We start from the raw sequence: 23,066 nt of genomic DNA on the forward strand, positions 1-23,066 counted from the left end.
GGGTGCCCGCGGGTTCCGGGTCCTGTGACCAGTCAGGCGGCGGCGGCGGCGGCGGCGCGGAGGAAGCCGGGCGGCCTCGGGGGAGTGTCTGCGGCCTCCGGCGGGGAGCGCGGGCGGCTTGGGGGCGGCGCGTAGCCCGAGCTCGTCGCAGAGCCGCGGCGCCCATGGCCGGCGGGGGAGCCGGGGACCCGGGCCGGGGGGCGGCCGCCGTCGCCGCCCCCGAGACCCGCGAGCACCTCTTCAAGGTGCTGGTCATTGGCGAGCTCGGCGTGGGCAAGACCAGCATCATCAAGCGCTATGTCCACCAGCTCTTCTCGCAGCACTACCGGGCCACCATCGGGGTGGACTTCGCCCTCAAGGTCCTCAACTGGGACAGCAGGACGCTGGTGCGCCTGCAGCTGTGGGACATCGCGGGTAAGCGCGGCCACCAACCTTCCCACCTTCAGAGCCTGGGCCGCCGGCTCCTCTCTGCCTCCTTCCTTCTTTCCCTCCTCTGCCTGAGGTGTCCGTTTGGGAGAGGCCGAATGGAAAGGCGAGGTGCGGATGGATGCTCGCTCTCTCCTGACAGGAGGTGAGGAAGCCACCGGGCCTTTCCAGAAGTCGGAACTCTGAATGACAAGTTTATAATATAACGGGAAGACTTGGGGTGGCTGCTCTCATTTAGCCTTAACTGAAGTTCAGAGTGACTGGATGACTTCCCCAAAGTTGCAGTCCTGGTTAGTGACACAACCAAGATCAAAAGCCAGATTCCTTTTCAGGTCATTTTTCATCACTGGGATTGGCTCTGAGACCCGCCTTTGTGAGGGAAACTCCATTCCACAAATACTTGCTCTCTTGTGAAGCCAGGTCACCAGGCGAAGATTTGGGAAAGCTTTTCTGAAACTCTTTCCTGGCTCCCTCCCTAAGCCAACACCTAGCCCTATTTGGCCCCCTCGCCCCGCCCCAAATACATTGTTTCTCTGACATCTGCTGCTTTCATTTGTCATTCTGGAACAGAAGAATTGATCTCTTTGAGGGGGTATACTTTTTGCTCTAATTTATGAGCATCTGAACTCTGGCTGGTGTGGTGGGTGGGATGTGGGCATTTAAAAAGATGCTAACTTTTGGAAAGGTTAATTATGGAAATGGTACCAAAAATTACCCTGCTCAATCATTGCACGTGTGAAGAAACTGAGTCTGCAGTAGAGCATTCCAGTGGGAGCTGGTTTAGGGTTGGAGGGCACCATGGGCCACCCTTCATCCTACAGACCCTACACTGAAACCCGTGTATACCCTGCTGGTAGCAGAGCGTGGGAGGGTGGGGCCCGCATCTACTATCTGCTAAGTAGTGCTCTTTTCATTTATATCTTGTTACGTGAGAGAGTACTGAAGAATTGTAATCTATAACTCATTCATTTAAGACCAGATTTCTCTACCTCAGATATGAGAATAAATTTATGCACATCAGAGCTTCAGAGAAAGGGTAATCAGCCTTGGGCTCAATTTTTTTTTTTTTTTTTGGTTATCAAAAACCAAAAGTTCGTTTGAAAAGTCATCTTTCGAAGCCAGAGGCTTTTTCGAAACACTTCCTGCGGTTGCACAGAACACTAAGGAACAGTATTACTGCTTCTTGACAAAGTCATGGATTCTAAAGTTTGCTTTACCATTTGACAGTCAACTTTCAGGAATCTTCAGTGTAGCTGAGGATTTCCACAAAGGTGATTTTAAAGCCCTGCTTACAAGGGTGGTTGACTTTGTCTTTTTTGGTAAACTATTATAGTATTTAGCTATAAAATTACAATTGTGTCCCACTGTAGGTGGGTAACTGTGAATAACTAGATTTTTGTGGAACAGTGTGTTGTTAAGCTTCGAAGTATTTAGAGACTTGACAAAACAAGAGCAGGAGTAAGTTTTCTTCCTGGATATCACCTCTTCTTTTTTCATTCTTTAACAGGCCTCAATAGGCAGGAAGGGGACATATCCAATCTTTATCAGAATCTGGTATACATCTGGCTAGCCGAGATATCCTTGCACTTTTGACTAAATCCAAAGCTTGAGCTTTGCCAGGAAGGAAAGCAGAATTTTAAGATCTCCAGAAGGGATTTCTGGATGTCAGATACTGTAGCAGGTACTGTTGTACCATTCAGCAAGTACATGCCAGCAATTAAAGTAAGAGGTAAACTTATGAGGTAATTAGAAATTATTAGGCTCACCTTATAAGTAAGATTTCCAGAGATGGAATCTTAATATACAGAAATTGAGAGACAGAAATAGCTTAGTTTTAGTCTAAGGTATGGGGAGCTACATCATTATGTTTGGTTTGAACGTTTGAGCTACTTGTGAATCCTGGTTCATACCATTTGAATTAAGTAGTAATGACGTAGTGAAGGCAAACTGAAGGCTGCTCCAAAAATTTCCCCCATGGCTAAACATATTTGCCTTATGTAGTAACAAAGTTGGATTATATTTAATTCTCAAAGAATAGAAATATTCCTTGATTGCAAAACAGTAGGTGGAGCTGGCCACTTGCTATGACTAACTTAAGGTGTGGTGATATTGTTACTAGTTAGATTTTATTTTCTTTCTTTTTCCGCTTTAGTGGTGGGCAAGGCAGTAAAGAAATTATGTCAACAATCTTTATCCTAGAAGGTTTTGTCAAGTGTGATAGGCTAGAAATGTTGAATGTTTTCTGTAAATATAGCCAAGCAGATTTAGCTAAACTCTTCAAGTTAAGAACCATGTGATTCTCAGGTATAGGCCTTAATGAATCTTTTCTTATGTCATTGAAGGAATCTTGCTTTAAAATACAGAGGGAGTTTAATGCAATTTTGGTGTAAGATAATTGCAGTCTCTTAATTCATACCGGCTTTGAGACTGCTGCTCAAAACATAACTGAAATAGACTAAAATATTGAAGTCTTTGATATAATTTTGAAGAGATCTTAATAAATGCACAGTAAATTAAGATATAGCAAGAGATGTCTCTGATCTTCCTTTTAATGCTTTGCATAAAGTAGTATTTGGTGTACTCTTTATGGTAAGCTTGTTGTGTAGTTATTTGTGGTCTCTGTCTTAAACACAGAATACTACAGTAAGTTTCCTGGTGTTTATTGGTGGCTAATTACATACGAACTCACGTAGAAGGTGTTTCTATTACATATGGGTAATCTGACTCTTGTACGGGCTTGCCATCCTCAGCCTTATTCAAGCTCCATTGTTGTGCTGAATCACAAGCAAAGCCTACTGTCCCATTTTACATCTTTAAATCTTTCACAGTTCCTGGGGTCCCGAGTCTCCCTTGGGTGCATAGTCTAGGCTGTGCATTCACAATTGCTCAGGCAGCCTTTTGGTCAGTGTAACAGTGTGTTTGTATTCCTGCATATGGGAATTCCTCTGATAATGATATGCCTATGGCCTTTCCCTTTTGATATGTTACCATCCTTAGTTGCCTTAGTTAGCCTAGGTAAGCTGAAAGTGGCTCAGGTTAGTGGTAGAGATAGTCCAGCACTGATAGGAAGTTCTAAAACTTGCCTTTGCTACCAGCTATTTGCCTAATGATCCTACCTTTTGGGTTGAATGAATTACAGGCTTTTAGAGATCCTATAGTTTAAATGCAGAGAGAGGTGTAGTAACTTGACCAAGAAAACACTGATACCCAATGGCACTGTATGGAGACAGCTTTCATGACTCTGAGATAGGAAAATAGTAAGCTTTTAATATAGCTAGTTTTTGACTTACTGGTTTCAAAAGAGTAGCACAAATTATTTTCTAAATTTTCAAATGTTCTGGTTATCCCTAAATTAGTCATGTATTAATATATGTTATTCTGTGCTTTCAATTTTCTTAAGCTTTCAATACAGAATTTTCAGTGACTCTCACACTGTTTGAAAATATACCCAGGATTGTGTTTTTATTCAGGTTATGATGAGGCCAACAGGTCAGGAGATGATTGCCATTGAAAGAGATTCATTGCTCACAGTTCCCAAGAGTGGGAGCACACCACACCCCACCATGCCGCAGGGAAAATCATCACGGTTGGTCATGAGACAGGAGCAAGAGGAATTCATGGAAGGAATAGGTGAAGTAGGCTAGGCAAGCTAAGCAAGTTTAGGATTGGCTAATTTGAATAATTTCAGTGGGCTCTGGGCTGTAGGCGTGATCTCTAATTGTCTGGTACCTGGCCCTGAGGTGATTTAGGGCAGGAGGATAGCATCCCAGATAGCAGGAGCCTAATGCCAGGAGGCAGATGGGAGGACATGGACTCAGGATTGGTTGGTTTGCGTATCAAAGGTGCACTCCAAGGCAGGTTTGGCTTTCTCTAGAAATTAGCTAACACTGGGAAGGGCAGTTCTTCCCCAGGCCTGCAAGGCCACAGTATGTCAAAGAATCATGAAATACAGAAAATAAAAGGCATGATTAATACATATTCCCAGGCACTCACTAAAATAGGTTGAAACATGATATAAAGTATTCTTCCATAGAAGGAAAATATGAAGGTTTCAGATTTATAGCCCAGGGATAGCATATCCTTAAAATAGTGAGGATTTCACACTTAATCAACACTTTAGTAATAGAGAGTGGGCTAAGTCAACAAGTTTAAGTTGTCTTATGGCTGTAGAGATCTTCTCTTGGATGGTGAAAAGCATACAAATAACTGTGGGGAGACTTCTGGAGGGTGAGACAAAAGATCAAGGAAAAGTTGCTTCAGAATTCTATTCAGTTATATTTTCAAAAGATTTTTGTACTTTTTGTGATTGAGTAGGCTAGAAACATGTAGTTCCTTCACTGTTCTTTACAGAGAGTTAGAACCACATGAAAATGAATGGATGGCAGGGATTTCATTTAATGATCTAAGAGGGTCTTTCTAACTAACAGACAACCTCATACTCTCTTCTTCCCTTCTCTTTCACTCATTTTTATCTAGATATGTTCCTTAAGGATCTTCTGCAGTGGTTTTTGATTGCTTCTTGATATTAAGGTAAATATGTAAAGTTTTTTTAGTGTGATTATTTGGAGCCTCCTTCATCAGAATCACCTGAGGTGCTTTAAATGAAAATTCTTTAACATCGATAGAATCAGTAGATTTGGCACCATCTGACATACATCATGGTTTAGGAAGGAGAAAGTTAATTGTCTCACATATAAAGCTTATAGTTGGGCAGTCCAAGACTGGTGAGCTGCACCAAAAAATCTTCATGGACTTAGGCTGACATTTCACCCCTCAGCTATTCCTAGGCTATATTTTTGGTCTCTGTGATCCAATCAAATAGACATGCCTAGCTGCAAGAGCAGCTAGAAATTCTAGGGCTTTTAACTTAATCTGTGCACATTGCCTCCCCAAATGAGATTCTGTAAAGGAATGTTGGGATAGACAACTAGCAATCCTCCATACCTACACCAAATCAGAATTCCTAGAGGAAGGGCTTGGAAATACTCAATCTATCAAGTATCATAGGCGGTGATTCTGATTTATACTAAAATTGAGAATCGTCGTTTTGTACTTGGCTTTGCAACACCCTGCGGACACACTCTTCTCGCGACACTCCAAGAGTTCTCCACTTAGCTAGACACACCTCCCACTGTTCCCACTCACTCATACCTTCCATGACCCTTAAGTTCCTTTCTCAATTTCATATGAGGAGGTGGCATCACCTCCCCATCTGTGTGGCTGTTTCAGGAACCTCTCCTTCAGCATAGTGTATGGATACAAGAGTAATTTACAAGACGGAGACAGTATATTTTTTCTCTCTTGTTGAATACATTTGTTGAAAAGGGAAAAGCCCAATATCTCACACTTGTAAGACTTTCAACTTTGGAGACAAATCAATAAGATATTTTTATTTGAATTCCTAATTTAAATTCATTAAAGTTAGCTGCCCCTTTTATAGTCACCACAGAAGATGTAAATAGTTGAATAAGACAGATGTTAGATATTACCCACAATACCACGAAAGCCCAGCTGTTTCAAATTAGCAAAAGGAGTAAAATCCATCAGAATTGTCACATACCTGGGAAAAGGTAATTTTGAAAAAAACTGCTTGGTGATACTGTTGCTAACATCTCAAAAGCAGTTTGTTTATTTTCCTTTTAGGTATTTTCCTATTTTTTCTTCATTCAGTTTTGTTACCCTTTCACTTGACAAACAGGTTTATTTAATCTCAATCTCAAAAAGTGGTGAATAAGCAAAAATGGTGCTTTTTATGTGATTTAAGTAGCAACTTTGCATATCTTTACCTATCATATGTATTATTCTAAATTGAAGCACATTTCCAGATGTAAGTATAGAATCTTTGAGTTGGAAACTTTTGGTCATTGACCCTCCTGTACTTGACATTTGTTAAAAGCTGTTTTCTAGTCCCTTTCATTCTCTTTACTTTCATTCTCATTTGTACTTAATAATCTGGAGAAATAGGACTTATTCCCAGTTTAAAAATGAGTAAGCTGAGTCTCAGAAAGGTTAATGGATTTGCCTGAGGTCTGTATACGTATAGCTTGCAGAGTTCAAGCATAGATCCAGATATTTCTGACTCCAAAGGTTTAACTGCTATGTTTTACTGTCTCCCTCTCATCTTACATCTGAGAGAAAGGAAAACTAGATAAATTAATAGAATTGTGTAAAATCATGTGACTCCTTTTATCTTTTAAACAGTGTAGTATTAAACTATGAAATTCAAACTCAGATGGTACTGCTTTGATGCCATATAGTTTTATCTGAGGTTAATACAGCCACTGGTTTTGTGTAAAATTGTGCAAGCTAGTGGGTGGAGGAGTGGGAGTAGGCAGCTAGTAGTACAGTCTGTTTTTAAACTGCGTTATGGTTAGTGTTATGGTAGTTGTTTAATGTAATAAATTGTTTTACTTTTAAAAGTGCTTATAATTTCAGCATGTTAAAGTGTAATGCTCAGGCAAGTTTAGAATGGCTTGATAAAGTATAATGACTCATTGAGTTGATACCCTAAAAATAGTAAGGCCTATGTGCCTACATATTGTATCCTCTTGTATATAAAACCAAGGATTCATCATGATATCACAGTATTACCTGTATTAAGTTATAAAAATTTTAATGGATAAAAAAATTATCATCTTAAGACCAATGATGAGCTTTAGCTTGCTAGGAGCATTTAATCTCTGAATTGTGCAATGATATTTAAGGGTTTTTCTTTCAAAGACTTAACATGTACTAATTAGAAACTCAAATCACCTTGAGTAAGAATATGTAGCTTGGTGATTTTTAGCGGATGGGAAAAAGGTAAGCATTTGTACTTGGAAAACTAAGCACTGTTTTTTCCTATTGTTTTTATTTCTTTTCAGTTGTGAAATTTATATTTTGAGTTTCAACTAATATTAAAAGAGACATTTAGACTACTTATCAAAAGTAAATATAAAATGTGGATACAAACATTAAAAAACTAAGCAAAACCAATGATGAAATTCACAAGAGAAAGTGTCCTTAGATTGTGTTTCTGGTAGCAGTTCAGAATTTAGTACTTCTCTTTTCAAATCTAAAGAGAAATACTGTCGTTTTGAGAATTTTCATTAGATACAAAGATATAAGGCAAACTATTTTGTGTTTTTTCTTTAACTTAATGGCAATGCATATTCTTGGAAACATACTAAATTTGTTGTTTCAACTCCTTTTCAATGTCATTAGTGTTGGGTACACCAAAATTAAGATAAACATTTTAATCTTTTGCCAACATGTGTACATACTTTAAGGTCCATTCATTTGGGTATGTTAAGAGATTGTGTGAATCTTTAAATATCTTTTAGCCTGTATGACTAGCACTGTTTTCTTTTTCTCCTTTCTAATTGCCAAGATATTAAGTTATAATAGTTTCCTTCTTCTAGAGAAGTAACACATTGTTTAAAGCAGTGGTCCCCAACCTTTTTGGCCCTAGGGACTAGTTTCATGTAAGGCAATTAATTCTTCTGATGGGGATGTGGACTGGGGGGTGGGGCAGGGTGGGGTGGAGCTCAGGCTGTGATACGTGGCCCGGTTCCTAACAGGCCACTGATGGATACTGGCTGTGGCCTGGGGGTTGGGGACCACAGATTTAAAGGATGAAACATTTTTGCAGTCATTTGGACTGTGCTGGTGATATGCCAACAGCAATGTGGATGACAAAGGCTGCCTCTAGTGTCAGGATGACTGATGCACTCAGCAGTAGGGGATCTTCCCTTGACTCCTATGGTAAAGCATTAGGTAACTTAGAGAAGGGGGTACAACTTTTGTAGCAGGACTGTGCTATCCTTAGGGAAAATCACTCTTAGGCTATTGGTACTGCTAAGGATTTATTTGGAAACACAGAGACACATGAGGGATGGATACTTCAGCAAATACTTGGCTAACAGATTAGACAGCACATTAGAAAGCAAGTCAACCTAGGAAGTTTCAGTAATCTCATCTCCCTGGGACTTTATTTTCTCATCTATAAAATAAGAGGTTAGACTAGATGATTTTGGGTGCCTCTCAGTTATGATGAGTAATGACTATTGCAGCACTGGTCAAAGAAGTCAGTATTGCCTAGAGTTTTTCCTGTACTAGTCTAAACTAGCCTACAGACCTATTAAGAGGAAGATCTTCCAGGTTTTGATGAATTTCTATACTGCTGCAAGCCTTAACTCTGCATACACCCTCCCCCATGAAGCAAAACTTATGCAGCTTGTTTTTGTATTTAATAACTACAGACTTCCTTCTCTACCGAGCCTTCTCCTGTCATGAGACACAACCCAGAACATTCAGCAGGGCATTTTTTGCCTCCATTTTATTTATGTATTTGTGGAAAGTAGAATCACAGAATAACAAAGACTTTACAGACTGAACTTAAAATGTCTGGCTGCATCACAAAGTATCTTGTTTATGTATTTTGTCTTTAAAAAAATTAAAATATTCTATAGATTTCAATGCAATTAAAGTTTGGAATGTCAAAGTCTTTCCAGTTTGTTTGATCCTTAGCCCTTTTTTAAAACTATGAAGAGCTGAGTCCTGGTGTGTTGTGAAAGGGGAAGTCATAGAATGCATAATTCTAAGGGGGATGACTCAGAGCACAGTTGGGAAATTGGCATCTAGAAGTTATACATGAAGCTGTTTAATTATTGATGGTGAACACAGCCTCCGGCCAGGCTCCCTGGACATGTGCTATGTGCACTGCTGCATCCAACGTGAACGCTGAAAGTATGGGAATAAAGATAACTTAGGAAGGAAGATACTATAGTTTCACCATGAATAAATATTTGAGTGGCCTCTCTTCATAGTATACCTTGAGAAAAGACTAGTCAAGATTTGCTTATGCATATATATCTCAATGAGTGGTGTCCTCTTGTTGGGTACCATGATATACTCTGGCTATCTCTGATTACGCCTAATACATGTGGTGTCAGTTTGCCCATTTCCTCAAATAGACTGTGAGCTCCTTAGGAGAGGAAATCATATTCATTGTTTCATTATTTTCATCAGTGTTTAGCATAGTACCTCTTATATTACATAAAAGGAACCTAATAAATTTTTTAGTAGATATCAGATCTAGAGTTTTCAAAAGACATGAGAAGAGAAAAGAAAAGCTAAAAAGACATTTGGGAGTTGTACCAGTCAGAATAGGCTAGGTTCTGTTGGGGTGCCAAACAACATTAAAAATCTTAGTGGCTTAAAATAATTATGTCTCACTTTTGCTAGATGTTCATAGTGGAGTGTGGGAGTTGGGGTGGTGGCAGTGGGTGTGAGGGTGGTTTCTTACTGGAGTCACCTGAAGACCTGGGCTAGCAGAGTCCACCATCTCATGAAACTGTCATCTCAAAGTCAGGATCAGGATTCAACTTTGCTGCGGCAGGACAAAGACACTGGCACCTATGTGATGCTGCTCAGAAGCAATGTTTCTGTTCACATTTCCTTGACCAAGGCTAGTCTCATGGCTTCTCCTTGGAGGGGCAGAGAAGTGTAATCCTCCATGCATTTAGAAGTGCAGGAGAATAGTATATTCATAAATATTAGTAATGTTTTCTCCTGGAGTTCTTTGCTTTAGAAAATAGTAAAGGAGTAGCTAGCATTACCCAGGGAGAAATCATAGCAAAGATATGGGACAACTCTTACTAGGGTAGCAATAGAAAGTCAAGTTTAACAACTGGAAGAGCTTAGTATATCTATGCATTGTAAACTTTTGAAAAAATAGAGTTAAATCTAGGTTATAGCCGATTAGGTTTCTGGAGAGTAACTCTTAATTTTATGTTAAAAGTGTGATTTTAAATGAATTCATTTTAATCTTTTCCCATTCCCTAATTAAACTTCATGTGTTTTAGAAATTTATATTTTTTTACTTGCTTTACCAATTAGGGAATATCTCCAAAACACTAATGGATTAGTTTGGAATTTTTTAAAAAGAGATTATAAACTCATTAAAATAGGAAGTGTATTTTACTCTACATTTAGAAAATAAGCTATGTCCCTAAATGTAAGGTCTCTGCCTTTTGATGCTGGATCATTTACATTTGATTCCAATTGCTGTCTGGATTCTGTGATTGCAGAATATGTAGAAAACAAGTATAACACTAAAGTTATAACACAGGAAGCCAAAATGTCAGTGTTAGAGCTGGGAGGGTCTTAGGTAGTCCCCAAAGAGCTCTAAGGCCAATCAGCATATTTAAGTAGAAAAAATTTCTTGCCTGGGGTTGCCTGAATGTTGGGTGCTTGGTATTTTGATTCCCTAGTACAGGTGAGCTTTCATCAAGTTTCTTTTCCTCTGCAAATCTGTTTTCACCATTCAAAGTACAGCACATAATTAGCTAATAGTTTAAGGCTTTGCCATGTTTAATTGGTACCATCTTTAAAAAGCATACTCAAGCTTTCATCATGCAATAAACTTATTTTTTTATTTCAAAGTGTTACAGGGGTAAAAATGCTTTTGGTTACATGGATCGCTTTTGTAATGATTGAGTCAAGGTTAAAAGTGTGCCTGTCACCCAGATAGTGTTCATTGTACCTGTTAAATAAGTTTTCGCCCATCTTCTCCCCCAGCCCTGCTTGATTTCCATTGAGCTTTACTTCCCTCCCTGTGCACATGTGTGTTCATCAGTCAGTTCCAATTTGCTACTGAGTACATGTGGTATTTGTTTTTCCATTATTTAGATACTTCACTTAGGATAATGGTCTCTAATTCCATCCAAGTTGTTGCAAAAGGTGATCCCGCAATAAACTTATTGAGCACTTAATACTCCTAGCTGACATATATGCAGGGCTTATCTGACATTTTGCAGTTTTTTTGAACTTGTAGTATAACTTATATGCACAGACGCTAATAAATATCTTCATGAATTTTCATATAGCACTTCCAGTTCAAAATGTAGAATATCCCTAGCTTCCTAGAATAGAAATCAGTAACTTTTTCTGTAAAGGGCCTAATAGCAAATATTTCAGGTTTTGTAGGCTACTTTGTCTCTGTTGCAACTACTCATTGCATTGATTGCCAGTCATTTTTTCCTTCACGCTCTAGTCAGCAATTTGATGACCCAAAAGTATAAGCATTAGAAGTCATGACACCTATAAGATTGTTCAGAATGGCTAGTGTCATATTTCCATAGGCACATCGGGGTCAGAAGTCCTGGGTTCTAGTTCTGTCTTCTTTAGTCAGTGCCACCGTAATCTTGGCCAAGTGTTTCTTTGGCAGTTCTTTTTGTCATCTGTCAGATGGAGTTAAGGGTCCTATGTATGTCAAAGATTATTATGACAACAGATAGTAAGAGAATGCTTTGCAAAGTCCTATAAAATATACGAAGCAGTAGGTTTTCCCCAAAGTGTTTAACATAAGTTACATTATTTAAAAAGTACCATGATATTTGAAGAACTCTGAAATTGATTCTTCTTGTAATAACACATCACTTGTTCCACTTTTTGTTCTGAAGCGGCAGTTTTCCATGTGTCTGCTTCTTAGAGCGGAGCAAGCTTGTATATTGAGTCAGAAGTGGGTGTAGGCTAGAGATGTAAAGGACAGATGAGTGGAGAACGTGAGCTACTTTATCTCATGTCCAGTCCTAATCTTTTTGACTAGTGTGTTCCCGCTGCACTTATCTTCTTCCTGCAAGCTTTATTTCTTCTATTCTTGTCTCTTCTTCCTCCACTCCTAGCTTTATTTTTTCCTTTAGTACCTCTCTTCTCTTAGGCCAAGGGGAGAAGAGGAGGAAACAATAGAATTTGTAGCTTGAAATACTGTCCTATTGATGTTTATGGAGAATGTGTCGTACATGCACAGAACATAAAACTAGTTAGTTGTGCACTCAAACCAAATTACCAGCCACTTCTGCTTTAGGGTCATGATTCTCTGTGGATGTCCTCAGTCCCATCAGTTTATATTGCTGTGGAATGGAAGATATTTATTTATAGTATTATTCTTAGGGTCAAAGGGGTTATACCTAAATATAGATTCTGCCTGAATTATGAGTTTTTTAATCTCTTATATTTACTTCTAGGGCAGGAGCGGTTTGGCAACATGACCCGAGTATACTACAAGGAAGCTGTTGGTGCTTTTGTAGTCTTTGATATATCAAGAGGTTCCACGTTTGAGGCAGTCTTAAAATGGAAAAATGATCTGGATAGTAAAGTTCATCTTCCAAATGGAAGACCTATTCCTGCTGTCCTCTTAGCTAACAAATGTGACCAGAATAGGGATGGTGGCCAGACTCCTGCCCAGATGGACCAATTCTGCAAAGAACATGGCTTCACTGGATGGTTTGAAACCTCTGCAAAGGTGAGATCTGCTTTGTTTGTCAGTCTGCTCTGCTGTTTAGCTCATAAATCTGAGCTGTAACTAAGAAGTATTTAGATGGATTTGTGTGAGCAATGTTTGGAAACCTAGAAAATGCAAAGCCTAGCATAGATGTTATAGCTTCTTTCCATCTGCAGCAAGACTGCTTTCAAAATTGGCTAATGGGGAAGTGAACAAAAGGGTAGATTTCACATTAAAATAAAAATGAGTGGTTATTTCGAGCAAAAAGCAAATTACTTTTCTGTGAGTTTGAGTTTTTAACCGAGGTGCTTCTCATGCGACTGGAGTAGAAGCGGGTATTGTCAAGCACAAGCATTTTTTATTTTTATGAAAGGCTTAATGAAATACAGGGAGATGCCCCTTGTGAGGATGTGTGTCACATGCAGGACCAATGAAGGCATTGAAAAGGTCAGAGAGAAGATTTATGCAGATGATGTTTGAAGAGTTTTAGGTTAACTCCATATGAAAGAATTTGAACAACAGGGAAATGTCAACATTTGTGGGATGCTTCTTCATGAATAGTAGAGTGAGAATTTTCTCTTTCATCCATTATGGGAAGGTGGATAAATATTTTTTGAAGGGGGGGGAAAAACCCACCAAGGTGGTGTTCAAAAATCTTATCCTATTAATAGATATACAAGAATGCAAAGGTGAAAATTGTAAGTACAAAATATTGAGGGAGTTATGTGCATTGGAACTTTCACACAGGAGGGTTAAATAACAATCAGACTTACGTAAGAATGATGAAATGTTTGAGAAATTCTGTGATAACAAGCAGTAGGCGATAAATTTGGTATAATTTTAACACATTTCCAGCTTTGTTATGCTCTTTGGATTTCTTTCACACACCCACCTACACACACACACCCACACACACACACACACATATGCATATATATGTGTAAATGTATGTGTATATACACGTTTGTATCATTGTTAAGTCACCTGGCATATTCTAGAGATTTACTACCAGGTTACTTTTAGCTTTACTAGAAGCTTACTTTCTGGTAAAATGAAAGATTATTTGATGCCATTGGAATGATGAAAGCAAAACAATGAGAGACTGCACGAAAGAGCAGCTCTGAATATATTGTGCAATGATGGAGTCACTGGGAAAAAAGAATGTCTGCTGGAGGCAGGAGTGTATACTCTTAGGCAAAAAGTAGTGGTGGACGATAGATGAAACCCAGAGGTGCTATGTGAGCCCTTAGCCTGACGCAAAGAGGAAATCACAGAAGGGAAGGCTTCTTTTAGCAAAGGACTTGCTCTGGACTTGCTCTGTGTGCCCTGCATGTCTGTTGGGTGATTTGTTTTACTTCTTAGCTTTGTTGGGAAGGGGGAAGGGGGAAGCGGTAAATATAAATGTTAATGCGAGCATACATACTGGTGGAGTGTATTACAGATAAAATTCCCCTGTAGGTTTTATTTGAATTAATCTTTCAGGTAATAAATCCAAATTTTCCCCCAGAATCCAGATATAAGATTTATAAATGATCACGTCCTGTGACTTGTAACTTGAGACTGTATTAGTCATCAGTTTTGTTATATGTATAGACAGAGTTATGTGTAGAGGTGAGAAGGGAAACACTGGTTAAGAATAAAAGTTTCAGGTAGGAACTGTGCTTCCCTACAAACTCAACAGAAACAGCTTCTACAGAATTTCCTTAGTAATAAAGCAGGAATGTTCCAAAAGAATAACATAATTAAAAATTTTACAGTCAAGGCCTGAAGTGTACTGCCTAAGTGTCACTAATAGCCACACTTCTGAGCTGACCAGCAGCTAACTTAAAATTTAATTTTTGCTTGAGTTATGGTAGTCTGAATTTCTGGAGGACATAGCCAAAAGAATTTTAAATTCATGAATTTTATCATTTCACCTTTCTGGAAAATAATGAATTTCTAATATGAAGCTTTGTGACTAATTATACTACCATACGGGAATTTTTGTTCTTAATCAATTGCTTCTAAGTGCAGTTAGAGAATTTTATAATTATTTGATATAATGGGGCTGGTGGGGACCGAATGACACTTGGACATTTAGAAGACCCATACTTGAATTAAAGTTAAACTTATCTTGGGAGTAGAGGTAAAAAAGCATGTGTTAATGCCATGAAAAATGCCTGTATAATAGCATAGCTCCTCTAGGTTGCTTATTTTCTGAGAAAGTTATTACTAATAAGGGAGAAGGTGTTGGATTGGATTGGAGATATCAGTATGAATTTAATTAAAATTAATATTTCATATAAATATATATTTGTGTGAGTTTATACATACACAAATATACACATCCATATGTATAACAGAGACATAAAGAAGTAGATGTAGATGTGTATCTGTATACATACATATGTTTACTAACTCTGTCTTCTGAGCGGACTTAAAAGCGATGATAACTCAGAATCTGGTTTTTAATTCCATTCTCCAGTAGAAAGAATCCCTGGAGAAATGACTGATTTCAGGGCTGGCGGGACAAGGAAAGCAAAGATGTACATGAGAAATTTTGTGGTGCGAGAAACTAGGGAAGCGCTCACAAAATGATGAAGACATGTCAGGAACCTACTCTAGGAGCTCCAGAAATCTAAGACAATTTGAGCAACAAAGTAAATAATTATTCTCATGGGTTTAACTCATAGAATAAAATAATAATACATGAATATGAATAAACAAATAAATAAATAAATGAGGGAGAAAATAATTTCTTCTTAACAGCAGAATTCCAATCAATAAAAGTAGAAGAAATGATGGAAATAAAAACTCACTATTAAACACCACAGTAATAATTGTTTTAGGGAAGGATTAATCAATGCTAAAATTAGTGGGGAAAAGTATGGTGAGAAACAGGGTATTTACATATTTGCACTAACTAAATACAAAGGGAAAAATAGCAACTTTTCAGTGGAAAAACCAGCAGACACAACTTCAAACAAGTGTGCTTTCTGATAGACCAAGAGAGACACATCACTAGTGTTTTGTTATTGCCAAAAATTCATAACTTGATTTAATGATAAAGAAACATCAAACAGACCCAGATTGAAGGATATTCACTGGCCGTTACTGTGTGTGTCAAGGTCATGAAAGGCAAGGAAACTGAAGAATTGTTCCAGATTTAAAAAGACCAGGGAGACATGGCAACAAAATACAGCTTGTGATCCTGGATGAGAAATAGGGCATTAAGTTAATTGATGAAATTTGAATAAGGTTGATAGATTAACATTGACATAATACTATTATATAATTTCCTGATTTTGATAATTGTACTTTGGTTATCTAAGATGTTAATATTTGAGAAATATAGGTGCATGGTAAATAGGAAATTTACTATTTTTGTAATGTTTTTGTAAATCTGAAATTATTTAAAAATTAAAAGTTAAACAGTTTTTAAAAATAAGCCGTTTTTGCCCTGTGTCACTTACTATGTATTTAATGACAACTTGTAATTCAGTCACACAAATGCTGTGACAGTTAATGATTCTGTAGGGTATCCTTAATGAACATTGCACTCACAACATTGTTTCAGGCTAATTTATGCATGACAACTAAAAGGAATAATTTGTTCTTAGAGACGGAGAAATGACATGATATATTTATCATATTTTAATGTGGTTTGAGCCGTTTTAAATTTTTCTTTACAATGTATCCTGAATACTTGAACTAGATATTCTAGGACAGAGATTTGTCAGCCTGAGTGCCTACATTTATGTGAGTGTAGCCCAGAACAGGGTTAAGATTGATTTTCAACCATTAAGATAGTTCATTGAACCTCATTGGCAAAAAGTTTAAAACAGGAACGTAAGAAGGGGTATCCTGGGTAAAAAGAAGAAGGTTCCTTCTATGGCCACATTACTCAGGAGCATGGAACTCTTAATGTGCAAACACTTTAGTATTAAAGAAGAAAATAGTAGCTAGTGTACTTTTAATGCTTCCTCTGACAAAGTTTCCTAAGTTCCCATGAGTACTCTTAATGCTTTATTCTAAGAGGTAATCCCATTCTTTATTTCTTCATTACAGGATAACATAAACATAGATGAAGCCACCCGATTCCTAGTGGAGAATATTCTTGAGAACCACCAAAGCTTTCCTAATGAAGACAATGATGTGGATAAAATTAAACTAGATCAAGAGACCTTGAGAGCAGAGAGCAAATCCCAGTGTTGCTGACATGGCTTCTGCTTCTCTCGTGCCTGCCTCCGTTCTGAGCGAGTTCCTGAGAATGAGTTGCGGATGATGTGCTGGCTGTGACCCTTCCCACAGTGGTGCTTCAAAATGCAGCATCCTGTGCACCTACACTTATTTGAAAATGGAACGTTTGAAGAAGTGTCCCTGCCAGTGGCTCTGCAACGTAACAGATGACAATTAGGCTATTGTTGTTGTTGCCATCATATTGGGGATAATGTTTACATCCTTTTAAACATCTTTTTGAATGACAGTTCCTGAGGATTTGGTAAGACTTCCTCCCAAGTTGTAGCTTTTAGTGTAAGGGCGAGGCGGTAATAAAACCTTACCTCCAGTCTTATGGTCACTTTGAGTCTATATTTTTGTCTTGGTATTCTATCCTCCCTTTTGTGTGAGGTTTTTATATACTCTGTTAGCCACAAAGGCTTGAAGTTTCTCTGTAGCAATTTTCTATTCAAAACTTTTGTACTTTACGTAAATTTGTTATCCTTAAATATAATTTGACCATTTGTAGCTGATGTGGTGCCTCTTAAACGTTAAATTACTCAAAAAGTAAACATACCACACCTATACTATGATGTCTCCTGGATCCAGTTGCTACCCTTTGAAAACAAAATAAATGAGCATTTCTTCTTCTTTCTCCCTAGTTCTTTCTCTCTTCTCTTCTTCCTGTGTGTTTATGTTTGTAACTGAGGGTCCGACTAATTGGACTGGTGCACTTCTCTCTAAGTGGAGCTGGTTTTTCATATCTGTAACAGTAATGGTCAAGGAGAGAATGTATTTCAAAACACACACAATTAAATCTAAGTTTCTGGTATATGAATTGTAAAAGACACTAGGTCGTGTATTGTTTTATATAGTGTTTTGGACATTTACAGTAAATACCTGAGAAACTTCAGACGGAATCACAATATTTGTATTACCATTTAACCCAGTTAAGAAAAAATAAATATTTTGACTGATGTTTTATTTTTGAATTAATATAGTTCTGGAAAGGTAATATGGGGTATATTTTTCTGCCTTAGAAAACTGTTCACTTTTGCCTTCTATTTTTTTAATATTTTTATTTCAAAATATTAAGGGAGTACAAATGTTTTAGGTTACATGGATTGCTTTTGTACTTGCATTTGAATGTTTATTGCCCTTCTATTTTTAAGGGACTTAATCATATCATGTCCAACTTAATGACTTAAGAAAGGTCCAACATAGTATCTTTCAAAGAAATTTTAAGGGTTTTTGTGATATAATCCAAAGCTAATGCAAAATGAGATGTTGACCAAATTGGTCTTATAACTTAAGTGAACTTGAGTAAGAAAGATCCATGCATTTGGGAACAGGAAAAAAAAAAAAAAGCTGGCATAGAAGTGCATTTCCTCTACCGAGTGTGTTCTACTAATAAATAGTAGTTGCCATGGATCTTACAATGTAGCTCTCTCTAATTAAACTAAGCCTTGCCTAGAAATCACAAATATATGTTATATATTTAAGTAAAAAATACCCTTTGACCATTTTAAACACGTATTCTATATAGAACCAGATTTTCTGCAATGACAGAAGACCCTGATTTAAATAATACTTATCACTTAATATAACCCTTTTAATTTTTTAAAATATTGAATTAAATCTTGCTTTCTAAGATATATGTGTCATACTCTAAAATGTTTTCTACTCTGGGTATGAAGTACAACTCTTTTAAATCTTGGAGTCCAACAGTATAAATATGAAATGGTGCCAAACCCCAAATGTTAGAAATACACAACTTATCCTAAGTAGTTACCAAAAGAGACTAAAGTCTGCTTAGAATTTTCTCTTTTTATATTGATTTTCATTTGTGCAAGAAATTCATCATATTTAAATTCCTATTAACAGTGGATTCAAAATCAGGAATATTGTAGTTTCTTTGCCCATCTTTACAATATTTGCTAACTCCTCTTAAGGTAATTTTAAGCATCAATAGCACCTTAAGTAATTGTTTTTTGTAAAGATTCAGGATTCTTTGTCAATGTGAGATACTTTATTACATTTACCGTTTACTACAATTTAGAAATAAAACTGAGTAACTATTTTGCATTACTCCTAAAGTCTTGCCACATTTTTTTTTTTTGTAACTTGAAAATAAAATTTGAATTTAGGGTAAGCTACATAAATGGCTGAAGAAGAAAATACTCTGGCTTCCTTGTTCACTTTGAAAAAGCAGTTACACAAAGACACATACCTACACAAATACTAGCTGAGAAACTGGCGAAAACTATAGACTACTTCATCTATTTAAAGGATATATGTCTCTTTGCATGAGTTGCAGCCATCGTGAAATTCCCAGTGTTCTAATCAGAGTGTGTGTGTGTATCAGTAACCCATAATGTTTCTAAAAGTGGTTGTTACCATAAGCTATGACTTTTCAAGGTGTTGTTTGGTTTCCTGAAATATGTATATGAGGCACCTAAGTTGCTTAGTGAAAATTCCGAAGCCTCACTTCAGACTTACTGAGTTAATTTTCTAGGCATGGGGCTCAAAAATCTGCTTTTACTAAACATCTGATGTTCATTTTGGAAACTTCCTAGAGTAAGTAACAGTAGTTAAAGTATTCAATTCAAAATCTATGATATTACTCAAAACATGAACACTTAAATATAGCATTTTCATTTCCATTTATAAATTATCATTATTAAAAATTCTGAATATCTTAAACAATGGAAAAGCAGCATAAGTTTGCTTCCATCCACTTAAGAAAACAGGTTCTGACAGGCTGGACTAATCTATAAGTATTGTTGCTACAACTGGCTAGCCATTTGAAATGGACTTCTATCGCACTGCTTCCAAAATGATACAATATGGAAATTAATCTAAATGTAAAAACAAGAAAAAAACTATAAAAAATTTAGCATAGATTGAAAAAAATTTGATGGTGGGATAAGAAAATGCTTTCAAATTCTCAGGTGATGACAGCCAAAGAGGAAATGATAGATACATTTGATTGCATCAAAATACCTTGTATAGCAAGATTATATAAGCAAAATTATAATAAGCAACAGACAAAAGAAAATATTTACAATTCTTTTAATTAGGTAAGAGTTAATAAGCAGAATCAAAAACCCCAGTGTAAATGAGTAAAAATGGGAGAAGGACATAAAACCACTATTTTACAGAAGTGGCAAGTCTTAGTAAACAAGAAACGTTAAAAACGATCAAGCAAGGTGTTATTGGATATTCACACACACACACAAAAAAGGCATAAGGCTGAACATCCCTGATGTTGGTGAACATCCAGGAAAATAGGCATTCATAATCTGCTATTAGACTAAGTTTATTTTAATAAATACTACCAAGTTTCCCTCCAAAATTGCTGTTCAGTGTATACCCTTAGTCCGTGTCTTGCCAAAAAGTGGAACTGTTACTATTGGGGAAGTATAATTAAAAACAAAATCCCTTCCCAACCCAGAAAACATCTCCATAAAGACAGAAGAGAAAGGAAACAGTTTTGTTATTGATTAAGTATTAAGCCGGAATGTGATACACATTGTAGGCAATTCTGTGAGAGACTGCAAAGACAGAAAGAAAGCTTATATTTTTATGTATCCAAGTAGATTCAATATCTTACATTCATGTTCTCAAGATAATAACTAGTCCTTAATCAATTGACAGGACCATTTGTTACACATAGTTCATCTTAAATTCACTTAGTACTTGGGATGACCATATGTGTCAGCCAAATGGCTTCATTTAAAGGAAAAATCAACTTCTTAAATCTTTACAACAGGTGCTAACTGCAACTTGGTGTAAGGTACCCAACAAAGGAAGGCTACTGCCCTCCCACAGAAACTGAGACATAGGGCTGCCATCTTCCTTGATGCTTTCACTTCAAAGAGATGGCTCCCAGGTCCTTGGCAAAGCTGGTGAGAGACTAATTTAGTTTTTAAAAAGATTTGCACACATTTCAAAGAGACAGCAAAAGAATTTACAAAATTTCTCATGTAGATAATCTCAGAAAAGGGGCAGAGGCAGCTTGGAGAATCTGTTCCCTTATTTTCAGCAGGGAGAATTAAGTCTTTCATTTTCAATTTGTATTTGCACCTACAATCAACCCTAGATAAATGTTTGCTTGTGTGTACAAGAAAAAGCAAATATTTAAGGTGATAGATATCTCAAGTACACTGACTTGACTGTACAAATTATGTGAATGTATTAAATTATCACATTTACCCCAAAACTATGTGCATTTATTATGCATTAATAGAAAATTTGGTAAATACTGAAAAATATTAAAGAAAAAATTAAAATAATCCATAATTTACTACTCATAGATAATAACTATTATTCTTTAGTATTTCTTCATAAATAGTTAAATTCACATATAGATATATATTATCTCTATATATTCATAACTACATGTAGATGTTAATGGACTGCATAAAATTTAATAATTTCTAATGAAACAATTATATAACATTTACAGCATTATAATATTTTTCATTTAAATTTTAGTATGAGCTTTCCTCATGTTAATAAATGTTCTTAAAAATGAATTTTAAATGGCTCCATAGTATTCCATTATGTGTTAGTAATAAATCATAAGAATATAATACCCCCCAAAAAAGAATACATAATTGTGCACTCTAAAGAACAGGCTTGATGTGCATATAAAATCATATGTACGAACTACCTAGCTACCCATTTCTTTTTCTTTTTCTTTTTTCCTTTTTTTTTTTTTTTTGAAACAGTGTCTTGCTCTGTTGCCCAGCTGGAGTGCAGTGGCATCATCATAGCTCACTGCAACCTGAAATCCTGGGTCCAAGTAATCCTCCTGTCCCAGGCTCCCTAGTAGTTGGGACTACAGGTGCACGCCACCATGCCCAGCTAATTTTTCTATTTTTTATAGAGATGGGGTCTTGCTGTGTTGTTCAGGCTGTTCTCCAACTCTTGGCCTCAAGCAATCTTCCCATGATGGCCTCCCAACGTGCTGAGATTACAGGCATGAGCCCAGCTCCTGGTCCCATTTCTTTTATGCAGGATTTTGTTTTGAAAGGTAAACATACAAAGGCATGATTCTTCTTTCTAATTCATCAAGTTGTGTGTATATACGGAAGGAGGAGAAGAAGGAGGTAAGAGTATGGGTAACAAAGATTAGAGTTTACAGATAAAGTACTGCTGGTACTATCTATTTACATATTAGTAACTCAATCCACTGTCTCCTATTAAATCACTTTAATACCCCCTGGTATTGTTATAGAAGTCCATCAGCATTTCCCAAACCAAATCCATTTCTTTCGATCTTCCTGCCACTGCCAAACCTGTCGTAGAGGTTTAAGTGTTTATACATTACAATTTAAATAAGTTATAATTATATTCACTCTAAGATAACATGTAATGTTATCTTTTAGTGGTACAATTATTTTGCTGAATTTTTTTGAACCACACTAAATTTATAGCTGTCATTTCTCTCCCTTTATAAAAACTTTGCTTTTGAGTCTTTGGTATAGCATTAGTCATGCTGTTAAATTGTGATTTAAGCCTACAGAATTTTAAAGGAATACAGCAATTGATTTAAATGAAGTCATATAATAATGTTGATTGAATCTGGCTTCAATTACAATTCAACATACTTTTTAATTTGCCATCTGTGATTGAAGGTTGATGTCTATGGATTTCTCTTTTTTGTTGATTACAAAATTTTAAATAGTCCCCAAAAATTTTCTTTTATAAAAAGTTTGTGCTGTAAACTACTGTAGTACTCTCATGCTAGTGACTCAGAATAATTTAATAGGTGGGAGTAGAGTCTAATTTTTCATAGCATAACACCTTTAAACACTCTAGACTGTTCTTGTGGTGCTACCCGAGCATATTTGTATCCAATCCTTTTTAACAAGATGATGATTTAATGATAAATCAAAGACATTGCTAATGATGTGTAATGTGTGCAATAGTTGACCCTATGCATAGAGGAATTATGGTTAAAATAGAAACTTGGTAACAGGATGCATATTTAAGCCCTAGGAAATAAATATATCCCCAACACCAGCTCCACTTCTTTTATAGATCAGGAAAAGAAGTTGAAGTGGGAAAAAAAAATCAGAAAAAAACAAGGTCAAATTAGAAGCAATACAGAGTAGAATAGATTGCTGAAAACACAGTAAGGAATATAGAGTGCAAGATTGCAAAAAGAAAT

At 36.8% G+C, this 23,066-nt stretch overlaps 1 protein-coding gene and 1 long non-coding RNA gene across 2 annotated transcripts; both read left to right on the plus strand.

Annotated features, from left to right (window-relative positions):
- RAB32 (RAB32, member RAS oncogene family) lies at positions 1–17,249 on the plus strand. The gene is made up of 3 exons (XM_045544533.1): positions 1–414; positions 12,435–12,712; positions 16,739–17,249. Exons 1-3 carry the CDS (start codon positions 165–167, stop codon positions 16,886–16,888), a joined length of 678 nt encoding a protein of 225 aa, XP_045400489.1. The 5' UTR covers positions 1–164; the 3' UTR covers positions 16,889–17,249.
- On the plus strand, positions 421–963 carry LOC123633350. The gene is made up of 2 exons (XR_006733581.1): positions 421–571; positions 759–963. It is a non-coding gene; the product is annotated as an uncharacterized LOC123633350 (long non-coding RNA).
- Positions 17,250–23,066: the final 5,817 nt, after the last annotated feature.

This window comes from Lemur catta, chromosome 2 (assembly GCF_020740605.2).
Source record: "Lemur catta isolate mLemCat1 chromosome 2, mLemCat1.pri, whole genome shotgun sequence".
Classification (NCBI taxonomy): domain Eukaryota; kingdom Metazoa; phylum Chordata; class Mammalia; order Primates; family Lemuridae; genus Lemur; species Lemur catta.

What these genes read in the sequence shown, in the direction of transcription:
- RAB32 (XM_045544533.1), top strand. Translation starts at nt 165, where the DNA reads ATGGCCGGCGGGGGAGCCGGGGACCCGGGCCGGGGGGCGGCCGCCGTC. An exon ending in GCAGCTGTGGGACATCGCGG is followed by an intron (nt 415 to 12,434) that starts GTAAGCGCGGCC and finishes ATTTACTTCTAG; the next exon opens with GGCAGGAGCGGTTTGGCAAC. An exon ending in GGTTTGAAACCTCTGCAAAG is followed by an intron (nt 12,713 to 16,738) that starts GTGAGATCTGCT and finishes TCTTCATTACAG; the next exon opens with GATAACATAAACATAGATGA.